The 22,661-nt window shown below is 40.5% G+C and overlaps 2 protein-coding genes and 2 long non-coding RNA genes across 5 annotated transcripts; 2 read left to right on the forward strand and 2 right to left on the reverse strand.

Annotated features, from left to right (window-relative positions):
• The first annotated feature begins 377 nt into the window (after positions 1–377).
• On the forward strand, positions 378–1,579 carry LOC134036013 (uncharacterized). Its single transcript, XR_009932380.1, has 3 exons — positions 378–527; positions 1,341–1,391; positions 1,502–1,579. It is a non-coding gene; the product is annotated as an uncharacterized LOC134036013 (long non-coding RNA).
• A 6,973-nt stretch (positions 1,580–8,552) lies between these two features.
• On the forward strand, positions 8,553–10,271 carry LOC134017333 (uncharacterized). Of its 2 annotated transcripts, none has more exons than XR_009929744.1 (4): positions 8,553–8,719; positions 9,029–9,201; positions 9,430–10,122; positions 10,229–10,271. It is a non-coding gene; the product is annotated as an uncharacterized LOC134017333 (long non-coding RNA). The 2 variants fall into 2 exon arrangements; XR_009929745.1 differs by having other exon boundaries at positions 9,029–9,113.
• Positions 10,272–11,908: 1,637 nt separating this feature from the next.
• LOC134017324 (uncharacterized) lies at positions 11,909–18,639 on the reverse strand. The gene is made up of 7 exons (XM_062456830.1): positions 18,503–18,639; positions 13,394–13,485; positions 13,104–13,221; positions 12,898–13,002; positions 12,601–12,789; positions 12,328–12,507; positions 11,909–12,197 (listed from the first exon to the last, which is right to left on the reverse strand). Exons 1-7 carry the CDS (start codon positions 18,513–18,515, stop codon positions 11,959–11,961), a joined length of 936 nt encoding a protein of 311 aa, XP_062312814.1. The 5' UTR covers positions 18,516–18,639; the 3' UTR covers positions 11,909–11,958.
• Positions 18,640–19,122: 483 nt separating this feature from the next.
• On the reverse strand, positions 19,123–22,069 carry LOC134017313 (uncharacterized). Its single transcript, XM_062456819.1, has 8 exons — positions 21,998–22,069; positions 21,770–21,903; positions 21,393–21,582; positions 20,905–21,297; positions 20,667–20,768; positions 20,348–20,580; positions 19,972–20,150; positions 19,123–19,288 (listed from the first exon to the last, which is right to left on the reverse strand). Exons 2-8 carry the CDS (start codon positions 21,851–21,853, stop codon positions 19,138–19,140), a joined length of 1,332 nt encoding a protein of 443 aa, XP_062312803.1. The 5' UTR covers positions 21,854–21,903; positions 21,998–22,069; the 3' UTR covers positions 19,123–19,137.
• Between the last annotated feature and the right edge of the window lie 592 nt (positions 22,070–22,661).

Below are 22,661 nucleotides of genomic sequence, written 5' to 3' on the forward strand. Positions count from 1 at the left end.
TTAAATGTTGCACCCAGCACGTATAAATGTAGACAATGCATGTAATTCATGTGCAGCTCAGCCCCAGCATGTCATTGGTCATCAATTTTCTCATATGCAGAAACATAGCTTTAATAAATAAGACTGAATCTGGAATATAATTTAGTCTTTCATTCTTTACTATAAACATGTACAAAAGCAATCAATGTGTGATGTGTAACATGATTAAGCAAACATTCTTTGTATAGCACACCAAAGCTGTATGACACACAATGCAAATTTGTGCTCCAATAATTTTTGTGATACAAAATTGTTAAATGTGACCAAAAGGTAAGCGACTCTTAAGAGGTTCATTTCCAAAGACAAGTCATCACAGAATATTACAATTCTTCCTTAGCAAACCTGCCCCTCAGTCTGCCCCTGAGCAACAACTTTGCGCATGCCCATTTCAACGCATCGCTCAAATTGGGGTTTCAGAAGAGATTTTGCAGGGGTTCAACACCGTCTTGTACGCATTGGATTTCAACTGGAAATTAGCTACTTCAAAGGTGAGTTTCTTTACAGAAATATATAAACATATTTTAAGAAATTTGATGGGGCATGCTTATACGTATATGTTTGAAATGTAGGCCATTTAGCCTGTTTATGTGCTATCAGATTCACATTGTTTACGTTAGGATTTCGATAGCTACAGTACAGTAGAGGTTAAACCCTCCAGAAAGTTATGTTGAAATACTGAAAATGCATAGGCCTACATGTTATCAAAGTTTAGCGTCTCACAAATCACCCACAAAAGAATCAGTGAAAATAAACGTTCAGAACTGTTAAAAAACCTTGTCCCCAAATAGTTTATTTAGCCCGGAATTTTCAAAGACTGGAGCTAGCGTGGCTGATCACGTTTTAATCACAGCAATGGCGTCTATAAAAGTATCATGTCACTAATTTTTCCAATTTGTACATGACATCTTTTTTGGATAAGTTTATTCGTTTTAACCTTTTAGATGCGTGAGTTTTAAATATTTCCGACGCTTCCACCAGTTATTTTTCCAAAACGGCAGCTAGGTTGCTTTAATTAGCTTCCGTTACCTAGCAACCTAGCATAATACTCGTAGCAATGCTACTACCTGCTAGTGTTACTTGTTAGCCTACTAATTGTAAATTTTGAAGCCATACTATAGCGTTTGTCATATAGTTTTTGTCTATCGGAAAACAGTCGGTTGGAATGTTCAGAATCACACATGTGCGACGCTACGATGTGGGGCCCTGCTTTCGAACGATCACATATGTGCAATGCTACTCCTTTTATATCAATATGCTATAACTATGTACATAAACTACATTCCATTTTCATTTCTGTACAGATTATCCTACCACCGTCACACGGCCTAGCACTGTGTCCCTGGGAAATGATGGTAAAGTAATGAATGACCGTTTAAAACAGTGACAATAATTGTATGAGCCATGGCAACCTAAAGGCTATGTTTTGAAGCAAAAGCATGACTTAAAACTTTTGCATCACCAGATTCCATACCCCTAGATGTCAACTCTGGTCTGGTGGAGGTGAACCAATTGGGGGCCCAGGAAAACAGCTGGCAGCCAGGCAAGTGCAAATATAAGACACTCAAAAAAATATATGCTTTGTATACAACCATTCAAGGTAACATTTGTTATTTACATAAATGTTACAGCTAATCTAGAAGAACCACAGTGTATGCCAATCATGCTAACTCTTGTAAACTTGTTTTACTTGTCTTTAATGACAGACACATTACAGGTTATGCTCCAGAAGATGGAGACATTGGAGGAGAACCAGCGAGAGGCTCTCCTATTCAGGCGACTACAGGGCAGACACACTGAAGAGGTGCCAGTGATGGACCTACAGGTGGCCCAAACACAGGCTGAACTCCAAGACGCCTTAAGCGAGGAGCGCCTTAAGGTGCTGGAGTTGCGAAAGAGAGTGGTAAGTGTTTGGAGATGCCATGAACTATGGCTTACACGCAGCGTTCAACGTTCACATTGGTGCTGACAATAAGTTCATGACTTCTAATTCCAGACGCTGTGATGAAGTGGAAGACGGGACTGGGAGAGAAAGCTGTGGAGCTCCTCATAGAGGAGACACTCAAACACAACCCGGCAGCCCGTTCAAAACAAGCCAGGTGAATGAATCATGATTGCAGCTTCCATATCCAACCTTTCACATGGCTATGTGACACAAATCTAGAATCACATGTTTTTTTGATGATGTATATTATTTTAGATTTTTTTATGACTTGTATAGCGCCTTTTTACACGTGCAATTATGTTGATAGAACACTAACTTATTTTGTGCTTCATTGTCAGGGCCAACAGACAGGACCTGTAGCGGGGACTGGCAGAAGATTTTAATTCACTGTTTGGCACTTTGTTTGAAATAAAATGACAATGTTACATGGAAATGCTGCCTTGTTTATGATTAGCTGGAGTTAGGCTACACATCACACAAACCTCCTAAAGTTGGCTACCATGTAGCCTATTATACAAGAACAAGTAGCATTTTGGGCAAATGAGGTCTGCATATGAACCGCCCCAATATAAGTAGTAGAATTGAGAAATAAAGGTTACTTAGTTAACGTTGTAGTTACGGACTGGCAACGTCACAAAATTACGTTGCTAGGAGGTCGCGGTTACGGACTGGCAACGTCGGAAAATGACGTTGCTAGGAGGTCGCGGTTACAGACTGGCAACGTCGGAAAATGACGTTGCTAGGAGGTCGTGGTTACGGACTGGCAACGTCGGAAAATGACGTTGCTAGGAGGTCGCGGTTACGGACTGGCAACGTCGGAAAAATAACGTTGCCACGACGTCGCGGTTACGGACTGGCAACGTCACAAGATTACGTTGCGGTTACGTTCTGGCGTCCCACAGATGCACGGTCCCGCAACGTCGCCAAAGACGTTGCGGCAACGTATGTTTGGTCATCGAGTGACGTTGCGGCAACGTAAGGGCAACGTAACTGTGTTAGCTGGGATGTCCTTTATATTTCTGTGCGGTCAGAAATACGACTCTACTGGCAGTTTCAAAATCTTGTTCTTTTTGCTTTCTCTGACGATTTTGTCAACAGATTTGCATTGGTCTCTATGGGGCGAGAGTTGGACTTTGTCTCGCTTTCGTGGGGCTCTGAACAAATGTGTACGTCTGTTGGATTCAACAGACAACTGTCTACGACCAGCACAAAATTAGCTATCTATTGATCCAAAAACGAAGCATGAAGAGCGAAAATTGTGGCAATGCTGGCAAACTAGAAATATTTTTTCAACGACATCCGAAGCTGCCCTCCACTCTAAGCGTTTCAGTCTGCACTCTAGGGTTTCACGTAAACACCCATGTAAATCTCAGAAACGGCTTGAAAAAGTCATGAAACATAATCAGTGATATTGAAAAAAGTTGAATAGATATCAAAAAGCTGAATTATTTAAAAATAGTTTAGGGTTTTGTCAACATTTTAAAGTTTAAATGGTGGCTCTAGCTGAAAGATTGAGGAAGAAGAAGGATTTGGAAGTTGAAGAAGCTTAAAGAAGTTTGAGATGATTTGAAAGAAAACTCCATTGGAAACCCATGTTAAAAATATTATGAATATTGATTTATATTAATTCAAGCATAAGAGGTACAAAGCTGAAAAGTCATAGCACCCATGGCCTGAAACTGCTGAATTTTTTGATAGCTGAACGGTTTTAATAGCTGAAGATTTGAAGGCGCTGAAAGGTGTCTTGGAAGAAATAGAAGAAGTTGAATAAAGATTCAAAGAACAATACTTGGAATGCTGAAGCAGCATTCCAACAATAAAGATTCAAAGAACAATACTTGGAATGCTGAAACAGCAGCATTCCAACAATAAGTATGCAGAATAACAATAGTGTTTTTGCTTGCAGCAAACACACTAATAACTAGAGAGGGTACAATTTCTGGGGAAATTGTAGGGTGTGCTTGCTTGCGTCGGTTGCACAGGGGTCCGTTTTTGAATGACATTTTTACAACTGATACTTCAGTTTATTTTATATAAAAATGCATACTTATTATTTATAAAGATTACATAGATTTTTGCTGCTCATTTACAATTGAAAATACGAGTGAAGTTTAGAATGAAATAGATTTCTTCTCATTTCCCCTGCAAGAGGCAGCCTCATCGTTGAATCAAAACGAATAAATTTGGCAGACCGGTTTAAAAATTGACCTAATCTCTATGACTTAAACGTACTTTTAAGTTTTTCCCTTCTCGTGATATTTTCAGGCATTTAGCCTACTCATTGCATTAATTCATTAATAAAGAACCCCCTTTGAAGATTATTCTACGACGTTACCGGCAGTAGAAGATGGAATCGCGATTCAAACAGTACCATCTGTTAACTGAAAATATGCCCCCAAAAACGTAAATAAACTTGACATTTATTTAGTGGAAAATCGCTCATTCATAAAAATATCACTGGTAGCGATCATTGTCAGTAACAACGCAAAATGCGATATAGCCCTGTGTGGAGAAGCTGCCCCGGTAAATTGTACTACTACAGTACAGTACTAGACTACTGCTGTGTTCGTCTTGGCGATTGCGTTGGTTGAATTCGATTTAACGTTCCGTTGTACGGTTTAGGCTGAAATTAATTATTTTCATGAACAGATTGACAAAGTTTAGGCTGTGGCAATGAAGTTCAGGTTAGTAGTTAGATAGACTTTTGATTTAACCCTCGTGCTGCCTTCGGGTCACATGACCCAAAGGTTCATAACGAACCATCGTTGTGTTTACCCAATTTTACCCAATACAAAAACAAATTAAAATAATTTTCTTTTAACCTTCGCAATGTGGGGGGTCTGAGACAGCCCAACGGTTAAAAGAAAAGGCTTCACTTTGTCTTTGTATGCGGTAAATCTGTCGCAATACGACGGTGGGTCACAATGACTGATGGGTCAGAATGACCCGAAGATAACACAAGGGTTAAGTAAGGGGAGTGCCGAACATGTTCTGTCGCCGTTTGACTTCCTAAACAGCTGTGTAGATGTTTTTGTAGTGTGTCTCGCGTAGGCTACAGCGTTGCAGTGAGCTACACTGGTTTGAAACCACAGGTAATGATAATTTCACCCACAAATTGTTTACTTGTAATGTAATGTCATAATAAATCCTACAACGAAAATGTATTTGTGAGGAATGTTTATTTTAACGATTGAAAACAGATGCATCATAGACCACTGTAGTATGTGTTGCCCGGGCAACAAAGGCTAATGTCATGATGCTAATGCTTCAGTGAAATAGTAGACTACCGTTTCCGAAAGTAGATGTACTTCCTTAATAATATCAGCTTATATTGTACATTACACATCACAATTGTGTGTCATATCACAAAGTAAAATTAGTAAATAGATATCACCCTGGCCTCTTTGTTTGTGGCGTTTCTGCAGCTGCCTTGCAGTAATGCAGTTAGCTTTAGCTATCTCCCAGAAGTTAACGAGCTGCTAAACTAATGTTCTGCTAGAGGTAGTCACGCAAGTTTTTGTGACGTTAGTGACGTAAGTAGCGTCATTGACTGTGGCTAGCAAGTTCACAAAAACTTAATTTCTACTTAAACCGTGCAACGGAACGTAAATCCCAATAGAAGCAACTCAATCGCTACCAAGACGAAACTTTTGTCACCTAGGTTGTCTATGTAGGCCAAATATTGACTGAGTTTTAGGGGGGCAAAAAGAATAATAATAATATATATGTGAGAGAACAAAGGTTGTGCCCTTGCCGAAGGCAAAGCACACCCAATAACTAGAAAGTGCATTTCCTCCAGAAAATGCGTTGGAATGCTGAAAGATGAATTATTTGTTTTTAAATTGCTGAAAATAGGCTACAGAAATGAGAAAATACCCGCAAGCTGAAAGCTGAAATGAATTTCAAAAATGTGTGTCACACAAAAGAGGCAGTGTGGAAGCTAAACTGCATCATCTAACAAAGCTAAGTGCTTAAATACAATGCGGGAGAATAAGTTTGAACGTTGTGAAGCAATCGAAGAAATAGTAGAATTTCAAGAGGCAGTGTGGAAGCTGAACTGCATCATCTAACAAAGCTAAGAGCTTAAATAGCCTACAATGCGGGAGAAGCTGAAAGCTGAACTGTTAAACTGTAGAAGTAGTAGAAGTAGTATATTCGTTTTAGTAGCTGAAATTATAGTGCTCTTAGTCTTTTAATGAGACGAGTTGACTGAATAGCTCTGTCTTGTGACTCCACTAATCAGCTAATACAAATCACCTGTGTGAGAGACTGAGTGGTGCGTGTCTGTCGTTGCCACGGTGATGGTGCAGCTATGATTGCTAACGCGCTGAGGGCAGAGAATAACAGAAATGTAGCTAGAATCCACACCTCAAACAAGTTAACCTAGACGCAAAACTATACGTCCAATCCAAAAAATAAGGATATTTTCCGAGACCCAAGACTCTGCCGAAACCAGAGATGTCCTTTATATGCAACCCAGTCTCATCCCATCTCGTCAAATATTGACGCTTGGGCAGAGCCCTTTGGCGTCACTATACCGACGCCGGGGGACGCCTTTTTCGTTGTTTTTTGACGCCTAGGGACGCACATTGACTTCCACGTTAATATGTTCGGCTTTTCCGGTAGAAAATTGTGAAATATGGCGTCGTATTTTGACGCATTAGGTCTCCCATAGATTTTGATGAGTGGCTTTCGGATTTTTACGAAACGTCACCAAAATAAGTCGGGTGATTTCGTAAAAATCCGGCCGATGTGCTTTCAATATGATTTTGTTTGTTATATCCAAGACATAAACGTTATAAATGACATAAACCTTATTTAAGGACATAAAAGTTATTTATAAAATGTACTGATACAAAATAAACCGATCTAAAAACGTAGGCTATATGCATACAAAAAAAGAAAGAAATAAAAATCCGGCGGGGGAGGAATATCATTTTATTTTAATCATCATTTTAAGCGCATGGAAGCAAGCATGTCAAATGCACTGACAGCAAAACCTATAAATTATCCAACATTATTGTAATTTTATTATTACACACAAGTCGCTGAAAAGGTTGACGCTCAAGATCTGGCTGGAACTACTTCTTGTCAACCAAACCTCCGCTCTCTCGTTCTGAAAAGGTAAGCTATTATCGATGAGGTAAACGTATATTTAAGATACTATCCTATACAGTTTTTTAAAATTGTTTTTTAGGTTGGTTTAATGTTATTATGTTTGACGTACATTGCCCGGTGCTTTGCATCACCAATATAAATTAATTGACTTTGTAAACTGCAAAAATAGGCTAATACACTGTGCTAGCTAGCTAGTCTAACGTTATGTCATGCAAGGTCATGAACCGGTGCACATTCATTGGACTCAGACCAATGTTTATCTTTGCTGGCGTGGTCCTTTTTACATCTCATAGCTTGCTAGGTATGACATTTATTGTATTGTATTTTTTATCTTTTCTTACTTGCAGCTCAAGTCACACATTTTCTGGAATATCCTTATTACCTCACCATATCCTTGCCTTACAGTAGCCTATTTCATAATTTATCAGGACGTACCTGTGTATACCTGTGTCCACCTATCTCTGTCACCTGTATTACGCCCTCCACTGGCTCTGCCTGTCTTTCTGTTTCTGTCTTTCTGTTTGTCTGTGTTTGTGTGCATCTCCAGGCTCCAGTCCATCCTACCTGCACAAGATCCACACCTGCGGTCCAGTTTCCCAATAACTTGCGGTGACATACCCTGGTTCAGGCAGGAGGACTCAGTATGACTTTACGAATACTTTATTTCCCACTATACAAACACGATTGTACATTTGATTTGATTTGGCATTGTGGTTCTGCTCGCATCGGCTCCCTGCCGCATCCGACGAGACACCGTCTCGACCTCCGAGCAGAGAGCGGCGACGCATTCCCCCTGAAACAGGAAACAGAAAACAGAACCAAGGGTGGAGGCCGGGGAGGCGGAGGCAGCAGGAAGACTGAAGTCTATGTCGCACTAGCGATGCATATGCCGGGAATCCCTTATATACCCCGCCCTATTAGGAGGGAGTGCCCTGCGCATAAAATGACGCGTTGCTAGTGGCGCGCTATGTCTCACGTCCTCCTTCATGAACCAGCTCCGCTTGTTTTGCCCTCCACTCACCGCCAGATCGTTGTTTTTACAACCTGGTAGCTACGTTCCCGGCCTCCTTGTACTTCCGAGTCTATTATCTACTATTTGTATTCAAAGTGTTCTAATATTGCACTTTCTTGTGTCCCAAAGAAACATCCCACTCACCCCAACTCTCCATCTGCCTGCCTACCCGCTCTGCTTGCTACCTGCCTCTCGGTGTTTGTGAGACAAATATATATATTACTTCTTTCCATTGTGCCGAAGTTTATGCTTTACTACAATACCCATAAGCCATAGGAATGAAATGTAAGATTAAGAATTATTTATCCGCTCTGGATAAGAGCGTCTGCTAAAAAATGCCTAAATGATTTAATGTGTGTTACTCATATTCCTACTTGTAATGCTTATAACATGTCAATGTGTTTATGTTTGCAGAAAATGACCAAACCCAAAAGCACTGCCAGGTCATGAATACTGCCAACCGCAAAACATGACTTTCATGTTTTGCAAGCCTCTCAACAAAAGAGAGGATTAAGTCCAAGGAGGAGAGTTTGCATGTTGGGGACTGGGGGGAGAATGTAAAGAAGCACCGCAACGCAGGCAGAGTGATACATTCAGCCCGCATATCTGTGAGTGAGAATGTAGAGGTCTTAGGTTACTGTTCCATTCAGATCCATACTATACTGGTCAGAACTTGATATAAATGCCAGTTTTCATTGGCATCAGGCCATATCATTTAATCAATAAATAGCATCAATAGCATCACATCTTATAGTCTTCCTGTCAGGACCCCTAGCTTTGTTAATTTGAAAAGAAGTATAGTAGATACGAAGAATATAAGGAAGAAGTATGATACCATTTCAAAAGTAGTTGATCAGATGGCAAGAGAGCTGATACAGAGGACAAAGCCTGATAACTTGTTAATGTCTCTTTTTTAGGTCAATAAGCTGCATGAACTGGACTTAAAGCCCCTGCTCTTCATGGGGAAAGAGAAGAGAGGGGGGGGGGGGGTTTACAGCAGAGGTCATTGCAGGCATAGGCTTCATACCAGAGGGGCCTGTGAGGGAGATCATTAAAAAAATGACCACCCTTTATGAATACTATCTTAAATGTAAGAACACATATTTTGCATTGGGACATGCTTTTTTATAACTTTGCATTTACATTTAGTTTCTAAATACTTTTTGTAACATATAATATACTAATAGAATATTGTTGATGAGTAAATATTCCCAGATTAGACCCTATTTCTGTTTAAATTAACCTAATTTGTGGGGCTGTTATACTTAGATTCAAATAATGTTACGTCTACATATACTTATTTGTCTTTATCTCTCAGACCACAATAGCCTTCTTGCCACAGCTGGTGAAGAAACACCAGAAGAAACACCAGAAGCAACATCCCCTGCCTCCACTCAGGATCAAACCTTCACCCTTAACCTTGTGCCGGTCCCCCACACACCTCCTATGACTCCCTCTCTCTCTTCATCTACTCTTCCTACTCCCTCTCTCTCTTCATCTACTCTTCCTACTCCCTCTCTCTCTTCATCTACTCTTCCTATTCCCTCTCTCTCTTCATCTACTCTTCCTACTCCCTCTCTCTCTTCATCTACTCTTCCTATTCCCTCTCTCTCTTCACCTCCTCTTCCCTCGAACTCTCTCTCTTCACCTCCTCTTCCCCCCAACTCTCTCTCCTCACCTCCTATGACTCCCTCTCTCTCTTCACCTCCTCTTCTCTCAAACTCTCTCTCTTCATCTACTCTTCCTACTCCCTCTCTCTCTTCACATCCTATGATCTCTCTCTCTCTTCACCTCCTCTTCCCTCCCACTCTTTCTCTTCTCCTGCTCTTCCCTCCCATTCTTTCTCCGCACCTCCTTTCCCCAGTCCCTCGCTCTCTTTACCTCCTTCACCAACCCTCTCTCTATGTTACCCACTTTCTACTCCTTCCCTCATCTCTTCTCCTCAAAAAGGTCTTCCCAAAATTCAGTACCCGGGAAAAAGAAAAATAATTTAACGTAAAGGTTGTCTTATGTAAGGGTCATAGGCTTATGCATCATGAACAATCTTTTGTTGTAATGACCCCAAAAAAATCAGGCAAATCATCTTATTTGTTATTCCTCTGTTTATATATTTTCAGGCTGCAATTTCCTGTTTAAAAAGAGGGACGTTCAAAGCAGGTAAGCTCAGATGCATGCAATTGTGTTTTATTTGAATTATTTTTAGTGGGGGCTTAATTTGAGTTAGCTTGTGCATGAATCCATCTTGCCAGGCTTCAAGTTACATTTACATTACATTTAGTCATTTAGCAGACGCTCTTATCCAGAGCGACTTACAGCAAGTACAGGGACATTCCCCCCGAGGCAAGTAGGGTGAGGTGTCTTGCCCAAGGACACAACATAATTTGCACAGCCGGGAGTCAACCGACAACCTTCTGATTAATAGCCCGATTCCCTAACCGCTCAGCCATCTGACCTTAGGCCGTCTGAAGTTATGCACTTGCTGCCAAACGAATTATCATCCTACAGAGGAACTCCTGGCAGCTACAGGCCTTAGATAGAGAGTGATAGACAGTAGGGGTGGGCGATATGGCCAAAATCTTCTATCACGGTATGAGTAATTTTATATCACGGTTACGGTATATATCACGGTATAGTAATTGTTCTGTAAATTCAATTAAGAAATGGTACCACTCGTGTGGTGGAAAAAACGGTATTGCATGTACTACAAGACGTTACTGGCTATTATTTAAAGGCAACCACAGTACGAGCGTTCCGATTGGCTAATGCGCAGTCATGCCATCCGCATGGTGACGTACTCACAGCTCAATAAGGATCCGTAATGCCCTCCGACGAAAATTTCAAGGGAAAGCAATCAGTCTGAGTTTTACTATCCATATCTAACTTCGGTGTCGGCGTATCAACCTCGTTAAAGCTCGGTCGATACGTTAAAGCCTCAGTTTGATATTTCCCGGCATGACCTCATGTGAAATACAAAAATATCACAAATTTGTAAAGACTTTGGATGCGAGCCCTTTTTGCCCAACCTAAAAAAATAAAAAAGTAGTCAAAAAGTATACCGCGGTTGAAACGGTATAGCCAAATCTCTCCCGATAGACACATTTCTTCCGTCGCACGGTATATACCGTCATACCGCCCGGCCCTAATAGACAGATACAATCACTTGCAAATTTTGGGGTAAAAGTGCCTGCCCTTTTTCTAACAGTTTCCAAGGATGACTTCCCCAGATGGTTCTGTGCAACAAACTATCCGTGTCAGGTTAACATTTAGGCCCATCGAATTCTAAGAGACTGTACTCTATCTTTTGGCTATATCTCAAATTCCTTCCTCCATATGAAATGTAGCCAACAGCAATTTTTCAACACAAGCAACTTGTGAAAAGCCTATAGTTCTTGTTGTAAAAGTTGAACATCTATTATTAAACATACACTGCCTCTGTGGATAAACTATCACCAACTTTAATCAGAGAGATTAACTTCTACTCTACTAAAGAACTGCAGTATCCAATAAGGATTCGTTATTCTTTGTGTTAATTATAGTCCTGTAACGGCCACAGATACCAGATTCATATTACTGTCCAAGCATTTGATTTGATTACTATTAGGATTTGAATTCTATTTAAGACAATATGACGAAATGTGCTTCTCCAAACCTTTACTTATACTAGTGTTAAAGGTCCCATGACATGAAAACCTCACTTTAGGAGGTTATTTAACGTTAATATGAGTTCCCCTATCCTACCTATGGTCCCCCAGTGGCTAGAAATTGCAATAGGTGTAAACCAAGCCCTGGATATCCTGCTCCGCCTTTGAGTGATTGACTGAGTGATTCAAATCCAAGTGACTTGAGTTCAATTCTCTGCATCCTCCTCCTCATCACTATCATCATCATCCGAGCTGTTGCCACGTTGCCAGTCCATGTCTTCCTCCATTTCCCTGTCCTCCTCTTCCACCAGTCTGTTACTTGGTTTGAGAGTGCATCTGTAGGTGCCTGCTATGGTCTGCTGTTGGAGTCTCAGGTCTTGCAGTCTTCTCTTTAGTGCACTGATGAGGCCCTTGGACCCCTCCTCGGTTAATCCATTTGGCAAGCCTGGAAATGTTGTTAATTGATGTTGAAATTAATTTACTAAAGACTATACTAGCAGGATTGGTTTCCACTTAAATAGTTTGACCTATAAATTTGAAAGTGCATGTAGCCAGATAATTTGATTTACACTCACTTCCTGTCTGTGTGCTCACTAAAACAGTGCCCATCAGCGTCTGGACCTTTGCCACTGAGTCCTTGAGGTACTGGCAGTGCTGCAGCATCTCCTTCACAAGGATCTGCTTTTCCTCTTTTAGTCGTGAGGCAAGCATTACGTGGTCAAAGAGCTTCTTCTTTGTGAGGATGTCCACACCGTCTGTAAAGGAATAAAAACATTTGACATTAATAAACAAATTACTATTAATTGCCATTTTATATGCATACTTAAAGTTAAATCTTGATGCAACACCTGTGTTCTGTTCCTGCCAAGGCCAGATCATGCTCTCTGCAGCTTTGTTAGAGAGTTTCTGCACAACTAAGTCTGTGTCCACAAGGTCACCATCAGGCTGTTGGTTGTATCTCTGGATGTCTTCCAGCAACCGTTTCTTTTCCTGGGCTATCTTTTGAGTTATTTTCTGTCGCAATCTTTTGTTGCGATCTGCAAATACAGTAAAAACAATAGTACGTAACAAGAGCTGCCATGGTAATGAAGATATCAGTATAGCCTAAGATTTATCTGCATTAGTTATGTTTACACTATACATACCATTCTGTCTGTAAAGGTAGTGCTTTTTCTGACAAATGCTCACAAAGAGTGCTCTGATTGTGATCTGCAAACTTTGAGCATCAACAGGACCAGGTGCTGCACTTCCTTGATTAAAGATAAAATAAATAAACTTTTAACATTTAAGATACAGATATGCATTACAACCAAGTGACTGAGAGTGTTTATATATTAAGTATTTTTCTTACTGCTACTGGCCCACTGCTTGACATCAACAACCCATTGTTTCAGCATGTCATCACAGCAATGCAACTGCTCCTGCATTGTCTTCAGGCTCTCAGCTACATCCACAGTCTTCTCTACTGTCTGAAAACAGCAATACAGAAGGCAGTCTTTTAAACTACCAGAGGTCCTGTACCACTTCAATGTCTACTAGGGGGTACTATAACAACGTGATGCATTTTGGGTATAATAAGTAAAAGTTACGTTTAAATGTAACTGCTTTAAATAGTTAATCATCTTCAGTACGTGAACATACCTTCTTGAATCTGGAAGACAAGGCTATATGGAGGCCATTCTCTTTCCGTTCATTCCACCCCATAGCATGGACAGTCAGCATGTCAGTTCTTACTGTTGGTACACTTGGATTACGCTCTCAACGAAGGCAGTCGCATTTTCTTTCCCTCTCCTCCCCCTGACCTTCCCTGCTTGGCTTCTATCGTATTGTCTAGTTATTCACGGAGAAATGCTCTGAAGTTTCAATCATTTGGATAGCTTTTTGAAGATAAATACTACAAAAAGGAACAACCTAAGAGGACTGAAGCCCAAGGAGAACAGAAGTATTTTGGGCTGCCCTCCAAGACTGACCACAGGCAAGCAAACGTAAGCTTGTTCCCTGTAGAACTATGGCTTGTAATGACTGCAAACAACTTACTCAGAGGATAGTCGAACTGGAGCTAAAAGTCAGAACCCTCTTAGATATCAGAGAGACCGAAGACTTTATAGATTCCATGCTACCTAGCCCGGAGGCTATGCTACCTGCCAATGAGCCACCCTTGGAATCAGCTTTCTCTCCACCGGCCGTTGGACCGGATGAGTCATGGCCTGCTCTCGGCGCTAAACCAAAGAGGCCTAGCGCCGCTTCTACCTTCATCAGAGATGGGACTGTCACCAAGGATAAACAGCAAAAAAGCGAGGCAGAAACTCTTCCCGCATCACCTCTCCTCCTGTCACACTCAGAAACAGTTTCGAACCACTGGGAACTTTCTCTCCCTTGTGTGTGGAATCCAAGGCGAAGAGGCACAGGAGTGCTAGCCACGCAGCTAACAAACATGAAGGGCTCAGATCGCCGACACACCATGACGGTAGCTACTACACACATGCAAATCCAACACATCATCGTCTGCTGCGACCGGGAGTCCCCCATTTCACTCCAAGCCCCTCTCGGACCACTCGGGGCGCTGTTCGACCCCCTATCAAGCCTAATCAGACAACAATATCACAGGATTATCAAGACCCAAGGTATGCTAAGACTACCCACAGCCCATCAACACTTAGAGGAGCTAACACTGCTAGCACTATAGAATCTACTGCTAGCACTAACGCAGTGTCTAACCTTGGCCTAGCACAAGGTCCTATCATTGTTAACCCAAATAAGATAAGAACTGGCCCCGCAGCTACTGACAAGGCAAACACAACACCACATATGGCCACTATCTTGATTGGAGATGCCATGACAGCACATGTTAAACTGGCAAAGACAGAAAATATTTGTCTTAGCAACACATCTGTGGAGGAACTGTCGTCAGAGGTACAAACAATCCTCAACAATAAACCAAACAACCCTAAGATTATCATCCACACTGGCTCGTTTGATATCCTACACAAGAAAACTGGCACTGAGATACTTAAAAAACATTTCACCCAGCTACTGAACACACTCAACAGATATCAAGATGTATTCATCAGTGGACCGATTGCATGCTTTCGCAGAGGAAAAGAAGCCTTCAGTCGACTACTATCTTTCAACACATGGTTGGCATCTGTCTGTCTGACACACAAACTGAGATTTATCGACAACTTCAATGTGTTCTGGAACTGTGCAGACCGTTTTCAAGCTGACGGACTCCACCCAAACCGTAGAGGATCTCGACTACTAACAGCAAATATCAATCACGTGCTCCTGACCACAAATCAAGCTTCTCTCCCTATCCCTGTTGTGTCTAAGCTGACTGACGCATCCCAAACAACCTCCCATGGAACAGAACAGAACATTCAAACAGCCTCCTGCAAGGACATGGGCCCTGCACAGATCTGCACCCCCCGGATGAATTCCCTTGTGATGGAACAGCTCAGTGACAGAGACTTTCCCAAAGAAAAGCTACGCTAGGACAGCCACCATGCTATTTCATTGGACATACCGGTCATCATCACAAACAGAAAATGGCATGGTAAAATGCATGGTTACAAACCTGAAACTAGTGTTAGAAGTCACAGAACTATCCATATTCTTCCAACAGATTTATCTACCCCGGTTTTATCTGTTAATACCTCACAGATGAAACTGGCCCTTCTAAATGTTAGATCACTAAATAACAAAACATTTCTAGTTAATGATCTGGTCAAAGAAAACAACTTAGACTGCATCTGTCTAACAGAAACCTGGCTAAACAACGACACGGCAACAGCAACTTTGATAGAAGCGTGTCCGCCCGATTACAGCTTCCACCAAGTTTCTAGGACATCAAAAAAAGGTGGAGGAGTCGCAGCTATTTTCTCCTCTAAACTGTTGTTCAAAATCACTGAGCTAGGTGAATTCACATCATATGAATATCTTGCTATAGAGCTCAAAACCGAATCAATACTTTTTGTTATTATATATCGGCCACTCAAGCACTCGCCAATATTCATACAAGAATTCTCTGAACTATTATCACTATGTGTCACTAGATATGACAAAGTAGTTTTAAACGGAGACTTAAATATCCAAGTAAATAAAAAAGCAGACCCAAGAACTATTGAGCTCTTAAATCTCCTTGACAGTTTCAATCTAACTCAACACATAACAGACCCAACACACCGACACGGAAACACACTAGATCTAGTGATAACAACTGGACTAAATATCAATAATATTTCAATAACTGATCTACCCCTCTCAGACCATCATTATATACTTTTTAATGTGGAAATTATCCTAACAAAAAAGAATTCTTAGTCCATAGAAGATATTTAGACGATACAGCTATGATGAAATTTTCTGAACAATTTGCTCTATATGAGCCGACTAACCATGATTGCTCTCTGAATGAAATGGTAGAGAACCTCAATGATGCACTATTATCTGTGTTAGACTCTGTTGCACCACTGAAAACCAAAAAGAAGTGCACAAGCAGAACCTCCCCATGGCTGAGAAATAAAAAAATGTTAGTGAAACAAAAAGAAAATGCCGTGCAGCAGAGAGAAAATGGAGGAAAACAAAGATCACTATCCACTACAATATCTACAAAGATACACTAACCACCTATAACAAAACCATCCGTCTAGCAAGGAGAGAATATTTCTCCAACATTATTACAGAAAATGCCAGAAATTCCAGAGTTCTTTTCTCCACCATTGACCAGCTGCTAAACACTGTCCCTGCTCCACCTCCATCCTCAGTAGTTAAATGTGAAGAGCTTGCTTTGTTTTTCAAGAACAAAATAACTTTGATCAGAGCTAGTATTATTAATAGTGGGGTCGAAACTGACATCAGTAGATTCTGCAACATAACCATGAGCACATTTACCTGTATCACACTTAGTGAACTTTCCAAAATTGTCAGCGAATCTAACTCCACAACCTCAGATATTGATCCTATACCCACAACATTCTTTAAGCGAGTGTTTGATAGTGTCTCAGGTCCGGTGCTAGAGATTATAAACACATCCCTTAGAACTGGCGTTTTCCCAGATGCCTTCAAAACAGCTGTTGTAAAGCCCCTATTAAAGAAACCCAAATTGGATAACAGTCTACTTGCAAATTACAGACCAATATCAAACCTTCCATTTATTAGTAAAGTACTGGAAAAGATAGTTTTAGTCCAATTAAATTCTTTTCTTGAAGAAAATAACATCCTGGAAGTCTCGCAGTCAGGTTTCAGGAAATATCACAGTACTGAAACTGCTCTCACCAAAATAATTAGCGACCTCAGACTAAACTCTGATGCAAATAAAGTCTCTATCCTTATCCTGTTAGATCTCAGTGCAGCATTTGATACAATTGATCACGACATCCTAATCAATAGACTGGAAAAGCTTATTGGGTTCACGGATAGTGTATTGAACTGGATGAAATCATATATCACAGGAAGGAAGTTTTATGTTAGTTTAGGTGACCATAGGTCCAAGAAACGAGAACTGCTACGGGGTTGCTCAAGGAAGCTGCTTAGGTCCATTACTCTTTTCTCTTTATATGTTACCACTCGGCGACATAATCAGAGAACATAACATAGATTTCCATAGCTATGCGGATGACACACAACTATATATATCCACTGAACCCAACGATGCAACGGCCATCAATTCCATTACCAACTGCCTGTTGGCAATAAACAAATGGATGAACGCTAACTTTCTTAAATTAAATGAAGACAAAACCGAAGTCCTACTATGTGGCCCCAAATCCAAAAGAGAGATGCTTATTAAGAATCTTGGAGGTTTAACCCCCTGTCTTAAACCAGAGGTGACGAGTCTCTGTGTAATCCTGGACTCAGATTTGAATTTCAACTCTCACATTAATAAAGTGACCAAAACAGCTTTCTTTCACCTGAGGAATATAGCAAAGGTACGACCATTCATAAACCAAAATGATGCAGAGAAGTTAATTCATGCTTTTATATCCAGCCGGCTGGACTACTGTAACGCACTTTTCACTGGTATTCCCAAGAAAACCACTGAAAGACTACAGCTCATTCAAAATTCTGCAGCTAGATTATTAACCAAAACTAAAAGGAGAGAACACATTAGTCCTGTCCTAGCTACTTTACACTGGCTCCCTGTTACCTTCAGAATTGACTTTAAGGTCCTTTTCCTCACATACAAAGCTCTACACGGACAAGGACCTAGCTACATTGCTAACTCCTTTATAAACTACACACCAGCTAGAACACTGCGATCATCAAATGCAGGCCTATTAGAGGTCACCAGAAGCAGTCATAAGAAGATTGGTGATTCGGCCTTTGTCAATTACGCCCCAAAACTATGGAACAAATTACCCATAAATATTAGGGAAGCAAACACTCTAGACATTTTTAAAAGACAGCTTAAAACCTACCTTTTTACCGAAGCATTTAAGTAATTTGATCTCAAAAGGGTTTTCCTACTTTTATTAATTATATTATTGTTACTTTTAAGATGCATGTTTAAAGTTGGTTTCTCTCTTGAACAGAGATCTTATTGGGATTTTTATTTTTGTTTGAATTGTTTATCACTTGTATTATTGTTTTTATTGATTTTATGTAAAGCACCTTGAGCTGCAATTCTTGTATGAAATGTGCTATATAAATAAAGTCTTACTTACTTACTTACTTACTTACTGTGAAAAACAAAATACAATTTTGTAAAACATGTACATTTGCAGGCTGGCAGGGGGAAATAAGCTTACAAACCTGACTTGGCCATATACTTGGTGGTAAGGGCACATCTGGAGAGAAAACTATTCACTTGCTCAACTTCTTCACCGAGAGTGGTGCCGGCACCCTCCTGGTTCCTTGCAGTCCACAGAATCTACAGGAAGAAGATAATGTGTAAAGCGGTGTGGACACACGATATTAAAGCATATCCTGAGATTACCAACTTTAGAGGGCAGCACTTAGGGGCTACAGAAAAACTTTAAACGCACTCCTAGGTTATTGTATGGGTCAGTCCAGACCACTGTGGTATGGCTATTGTCATTTATTATGGCATTTTACACTCAGTTGCCACATCATACTCTAAAATGTAAAGGTCAAGTAGCTAAAAGCATTTTGTATTGTGGGCTTTGGCATGCATCACAGACAAGCAATGCCTCATTTCCTGAAGGGGTTGAAGATGAGTCAGGGCCTCTGACACTTTTGTCAAGTATGGCACATTGGCAGGTCACATCCATGGCCAAAAATGGAGCACTCTGGAACTCTTTTTGGAGAAACATTGGATATGCAAAGATTTCTCCTCTATACATATTCAGACCTTTACAAAAAAGCACAATGCACATGAAAGAGGCATTAGATCATAATATAAATATATATTATTTATCTTTTTACTACTACTTAATCAGACCCATACCAATCTTTGAGAAGAAATCCATGTCTACACACAGCAATTTCCACACCTTCTTCATCCAACTTGTTGGCCCGCTTTGAAGTCTCTCTTGCTGCATTCCATTGGGAGTCACCACACATCGCTTTTCCTGCAGTCTACCAAAGTAAATCATTTGAACATGACAATAGTTAATTCAAGTACACTAGATTGCAGGACTGTTCACGCAAACTTTAACTGTCAAGATTCTGTCTTTTGATGAAGAAAGTGTTTTGACACTAAATGACAACACAACACCAGGCTTAGGTCTCAATCATGTCTCTCCTGGCTCTGAAGGCCGGAGGACCATCTTTTATAGGGCACAGGAATGTAAACATAGATAGTGACAGTCAGGCAGTAATGACGTTACAACAGTCTCAGAGAAAGAGATTCACAGCTCCCAACACATGACCACTCAGACTAGAGAGATCATAGTTGGCGCTGTCCTTGTAGTCATGACAAAGGACGTTTACCCAGTACTTTCTCCTGATCTATTAACCCTGACACATAGACACAATCTACTCTTATTAATAGCAAGCTTACATGAGAACATACTAACTAGTATCCAATGACTAGTTCTATTGATTAGTGAATAATGTAAGCACACAGGAAATCGCAATTTCTTCCACACTTGGCCTGACCTATCTTACATTTGAAGGATAAAGCAATATGCAATATGAATGTACTGTGCCCCCTGGATAAGAATCTAGTGCTGTAACATTGACATTAACAGTGACATTAACAGCTGGACATACTGTATATTAACTACATTGGCTGTTTATAATGTGTGCACAGAACTCACTGGTTTGTTTTCTGGAACCTGTACAACTTTCTGTTGCCATCCACAGAAACAGCCACCATTTCAGGGCTACAGGCTGGACAGACCAATGGCTCCTTTCCAAGAAGTTGGTTCTCTTCATAGTTGCAGTACACAAATTGCAGAAAGCTTCTCTGAAATGCATCTGCATTCACTTTGCCAGTCTAAAGGAAAGAATATAATACAGCTTTCAAGAACGATAAACTACATCTTTGCCTTTGTATGTTTTGTGTTTTGTATGCAACTTTTCAAATCCATAAGGATGCAAATGACTTTTGTGTGGTAAGGTCTTCAGTCTATTATCTGAAATATGTTCTACCTACTACAGCCACTTGTGGACCCTGAACTGATTTTTACTTACTCTTCCATATTGCTTTGTTCTCTGGTCCAACATTGCTGTAAAGGCTTGTCTGGACATTCCTGGAGCTGCTGTCTTCATAGCCTCAAAGGAATGGAAGAGATCTTGGTGGAACAGTGTCTGTGCCTGCATGGTAGCGGGCCAGTAACCACTCTTTACAAAGTCACTGACTTCTGGAGCCCATTTCTGGTTGCAATGTTTGCATGTTAGCACCGGAACGTGAAGATCATAACGGCCTGAGAGCACATGAAAGGCAAATCAATAACATGAAACCAAAGTAATGTGTTATATAAAAAAATTCAACAGTTTAACAAGATCCTACCATTTATGCAAACCAGTATGATGGATCTACCAACAGAGACTGCTGCATCAGCGGTGTCACAGGAGCATATCCTTTGAGGTAGAGCTGTTGGCAGAACACAATCTGCAAGGCAAAGAACCATAAGGTATACAATTAAGAATGTTTGGGTTGTGAGTAATGACTTAAATAACACATTTCAATTTCAGATAAGAATGATCTGTTAAGAAAATTGTCAATCAATTGAAAAAGAAACGCCAACCTTGTTCACAAATGATGTATTTTCCATCATGGAGTGTCACAGACTCTGTTGGCGGGATGTATTTGAAAAATCCATCCATGATGGTTTGCCTGTTGTGTAGAGTGTGGTGTTTATGTACCAAGCCATCACACTCAGCACAAAACCACTCTGAGGGCATACATTCCCCACAATGGATGACAGCTTCTTTCACGTGACAGTGATTGCATGTCATCTGGACGATGTTCTCAGCAGAAAGTAAATTGTCAAGGTTCTGTGGCCTCGCCTGTTGCCAAAATTGTTGGACCTCTTTCTGCCTTTGACTCCAACTGGACAATGGTGGCTGCTGAACAAAATCTTGCGATTCAATGTTCTCTGAGTCCTGTAGAAGGTCCTCAAGCTGCTGCATATCAAAATCTTCAAAAGGGAGGAGAAAAAAGAATAATATCATAACTTCAACATTGCCACAACACACTGTTGAAATACAGCATTTGGAACAAAAGATTAATCACCATGGTCTAGGTGTTGGCCATGGTCTAATGGCTGTGAAGAAGAAACATGTCCTCCTTCGTCTGGTCTTGATGTTGACTGCTTTCTAAGGGCTCGTGGGCGCTGGTGAACAATGTCCCCATTGTGGTCCCTCTTCTTCCAATGAACAGGTTTTGGTGATGCAGTCCTAGTTTTCTGTCTGTTCTTCTCTGTCTAGAATTACAACATGGTTTAAGAAAGGTTTACCAATATGGGAAATGCCTTCGGACTACTGACAGAAAAAGCAGTTAAAGTAGTGTAACCCTTCTGATTCATGTCTTTTAAATACGCCTCCATGTATCTTATATGGACTGGTAAGAAGGAATACTGTTAACTATAGACAAAACAGAAGCTACTTTACCTCTTCTGTCTTGAGATGTTCAATAAATGTATCTGCACTCCTGAGCTCATCCTCCAATTCCATCAACTGCAAATCACTCATCATTGAGTTGAAAGAGCAGACAGACAAATGGGCAGATGGCGAGTGGGATGTTTCTTTGGGACACAAGAAAGTGCAATATTAGAACACTTTGAATACAAATAGTAGATAATAGACTCGGAAGTACAAGGAGGCCGGGAACGTAGCTACCAGGTTGTAAAAACAACGATCTGGTGGTGAGTGGAGGGCAAACCAGGGTATGTGACCGCAAGTTATTGGGAAACTGGACATTAACATTAAACCAACCTAAAAAACAATTTAAAAAAACTGTATAGGATAGTATCTTAAATATACGTTTACCTCATCGATAATAGCTTACCTTTTCAGAACGAGAGAGCGGAGGTTTGGTTGACAAGAAGTAGTTACAGCCAGATCTTGAGCGTCAACCTTTTCAGCGACTTGTGTGTAATAATAAAATTACAATAATGTTGGATAATTTATAGGTTTTGCTGTCAGTGCATTTGACATGTTTGCTTCCATGCGCTTAAAATGATGATTAAAATAAAATGATATTCCTCCCCCGCCGGAATTTTATTTCATTTTTTTTTTTTTGTATGAATATAGCCTACGTTTTTAGATCGGTTTATTTTGTATCAGTACATTTTATTAATAACTTTTATGTCCTTAAATAAGGTTTATGTAATTTATAACGTTTATGTCTTGGATATAACAAAAAAAATCATGTTGAAAGCACATCGGCCGGATTTTTACGAAATCACCCGACTTATTTTGGTGACGTTTCGTAAAAATCCGAAAGCCACTCATCAAAATCTATGGGAGACCTAATGCGTCAAAATACGACGCCATATTTCAC

Source organism: Osmerus eperlanus, chromosome 1 (genome assembly GCF_963692335.1).
Source record: "Osmerus eperlanus chromosome 1, fOsmEpe2.1, whole genome shotgun sequence".
NCBI classification, from domain to species: Eukaryota; Metazoa; Chordata; class Actinopteri; order Osmeriformes; family Osmeridae; genus Osmerus; species Osmerus eperlanus.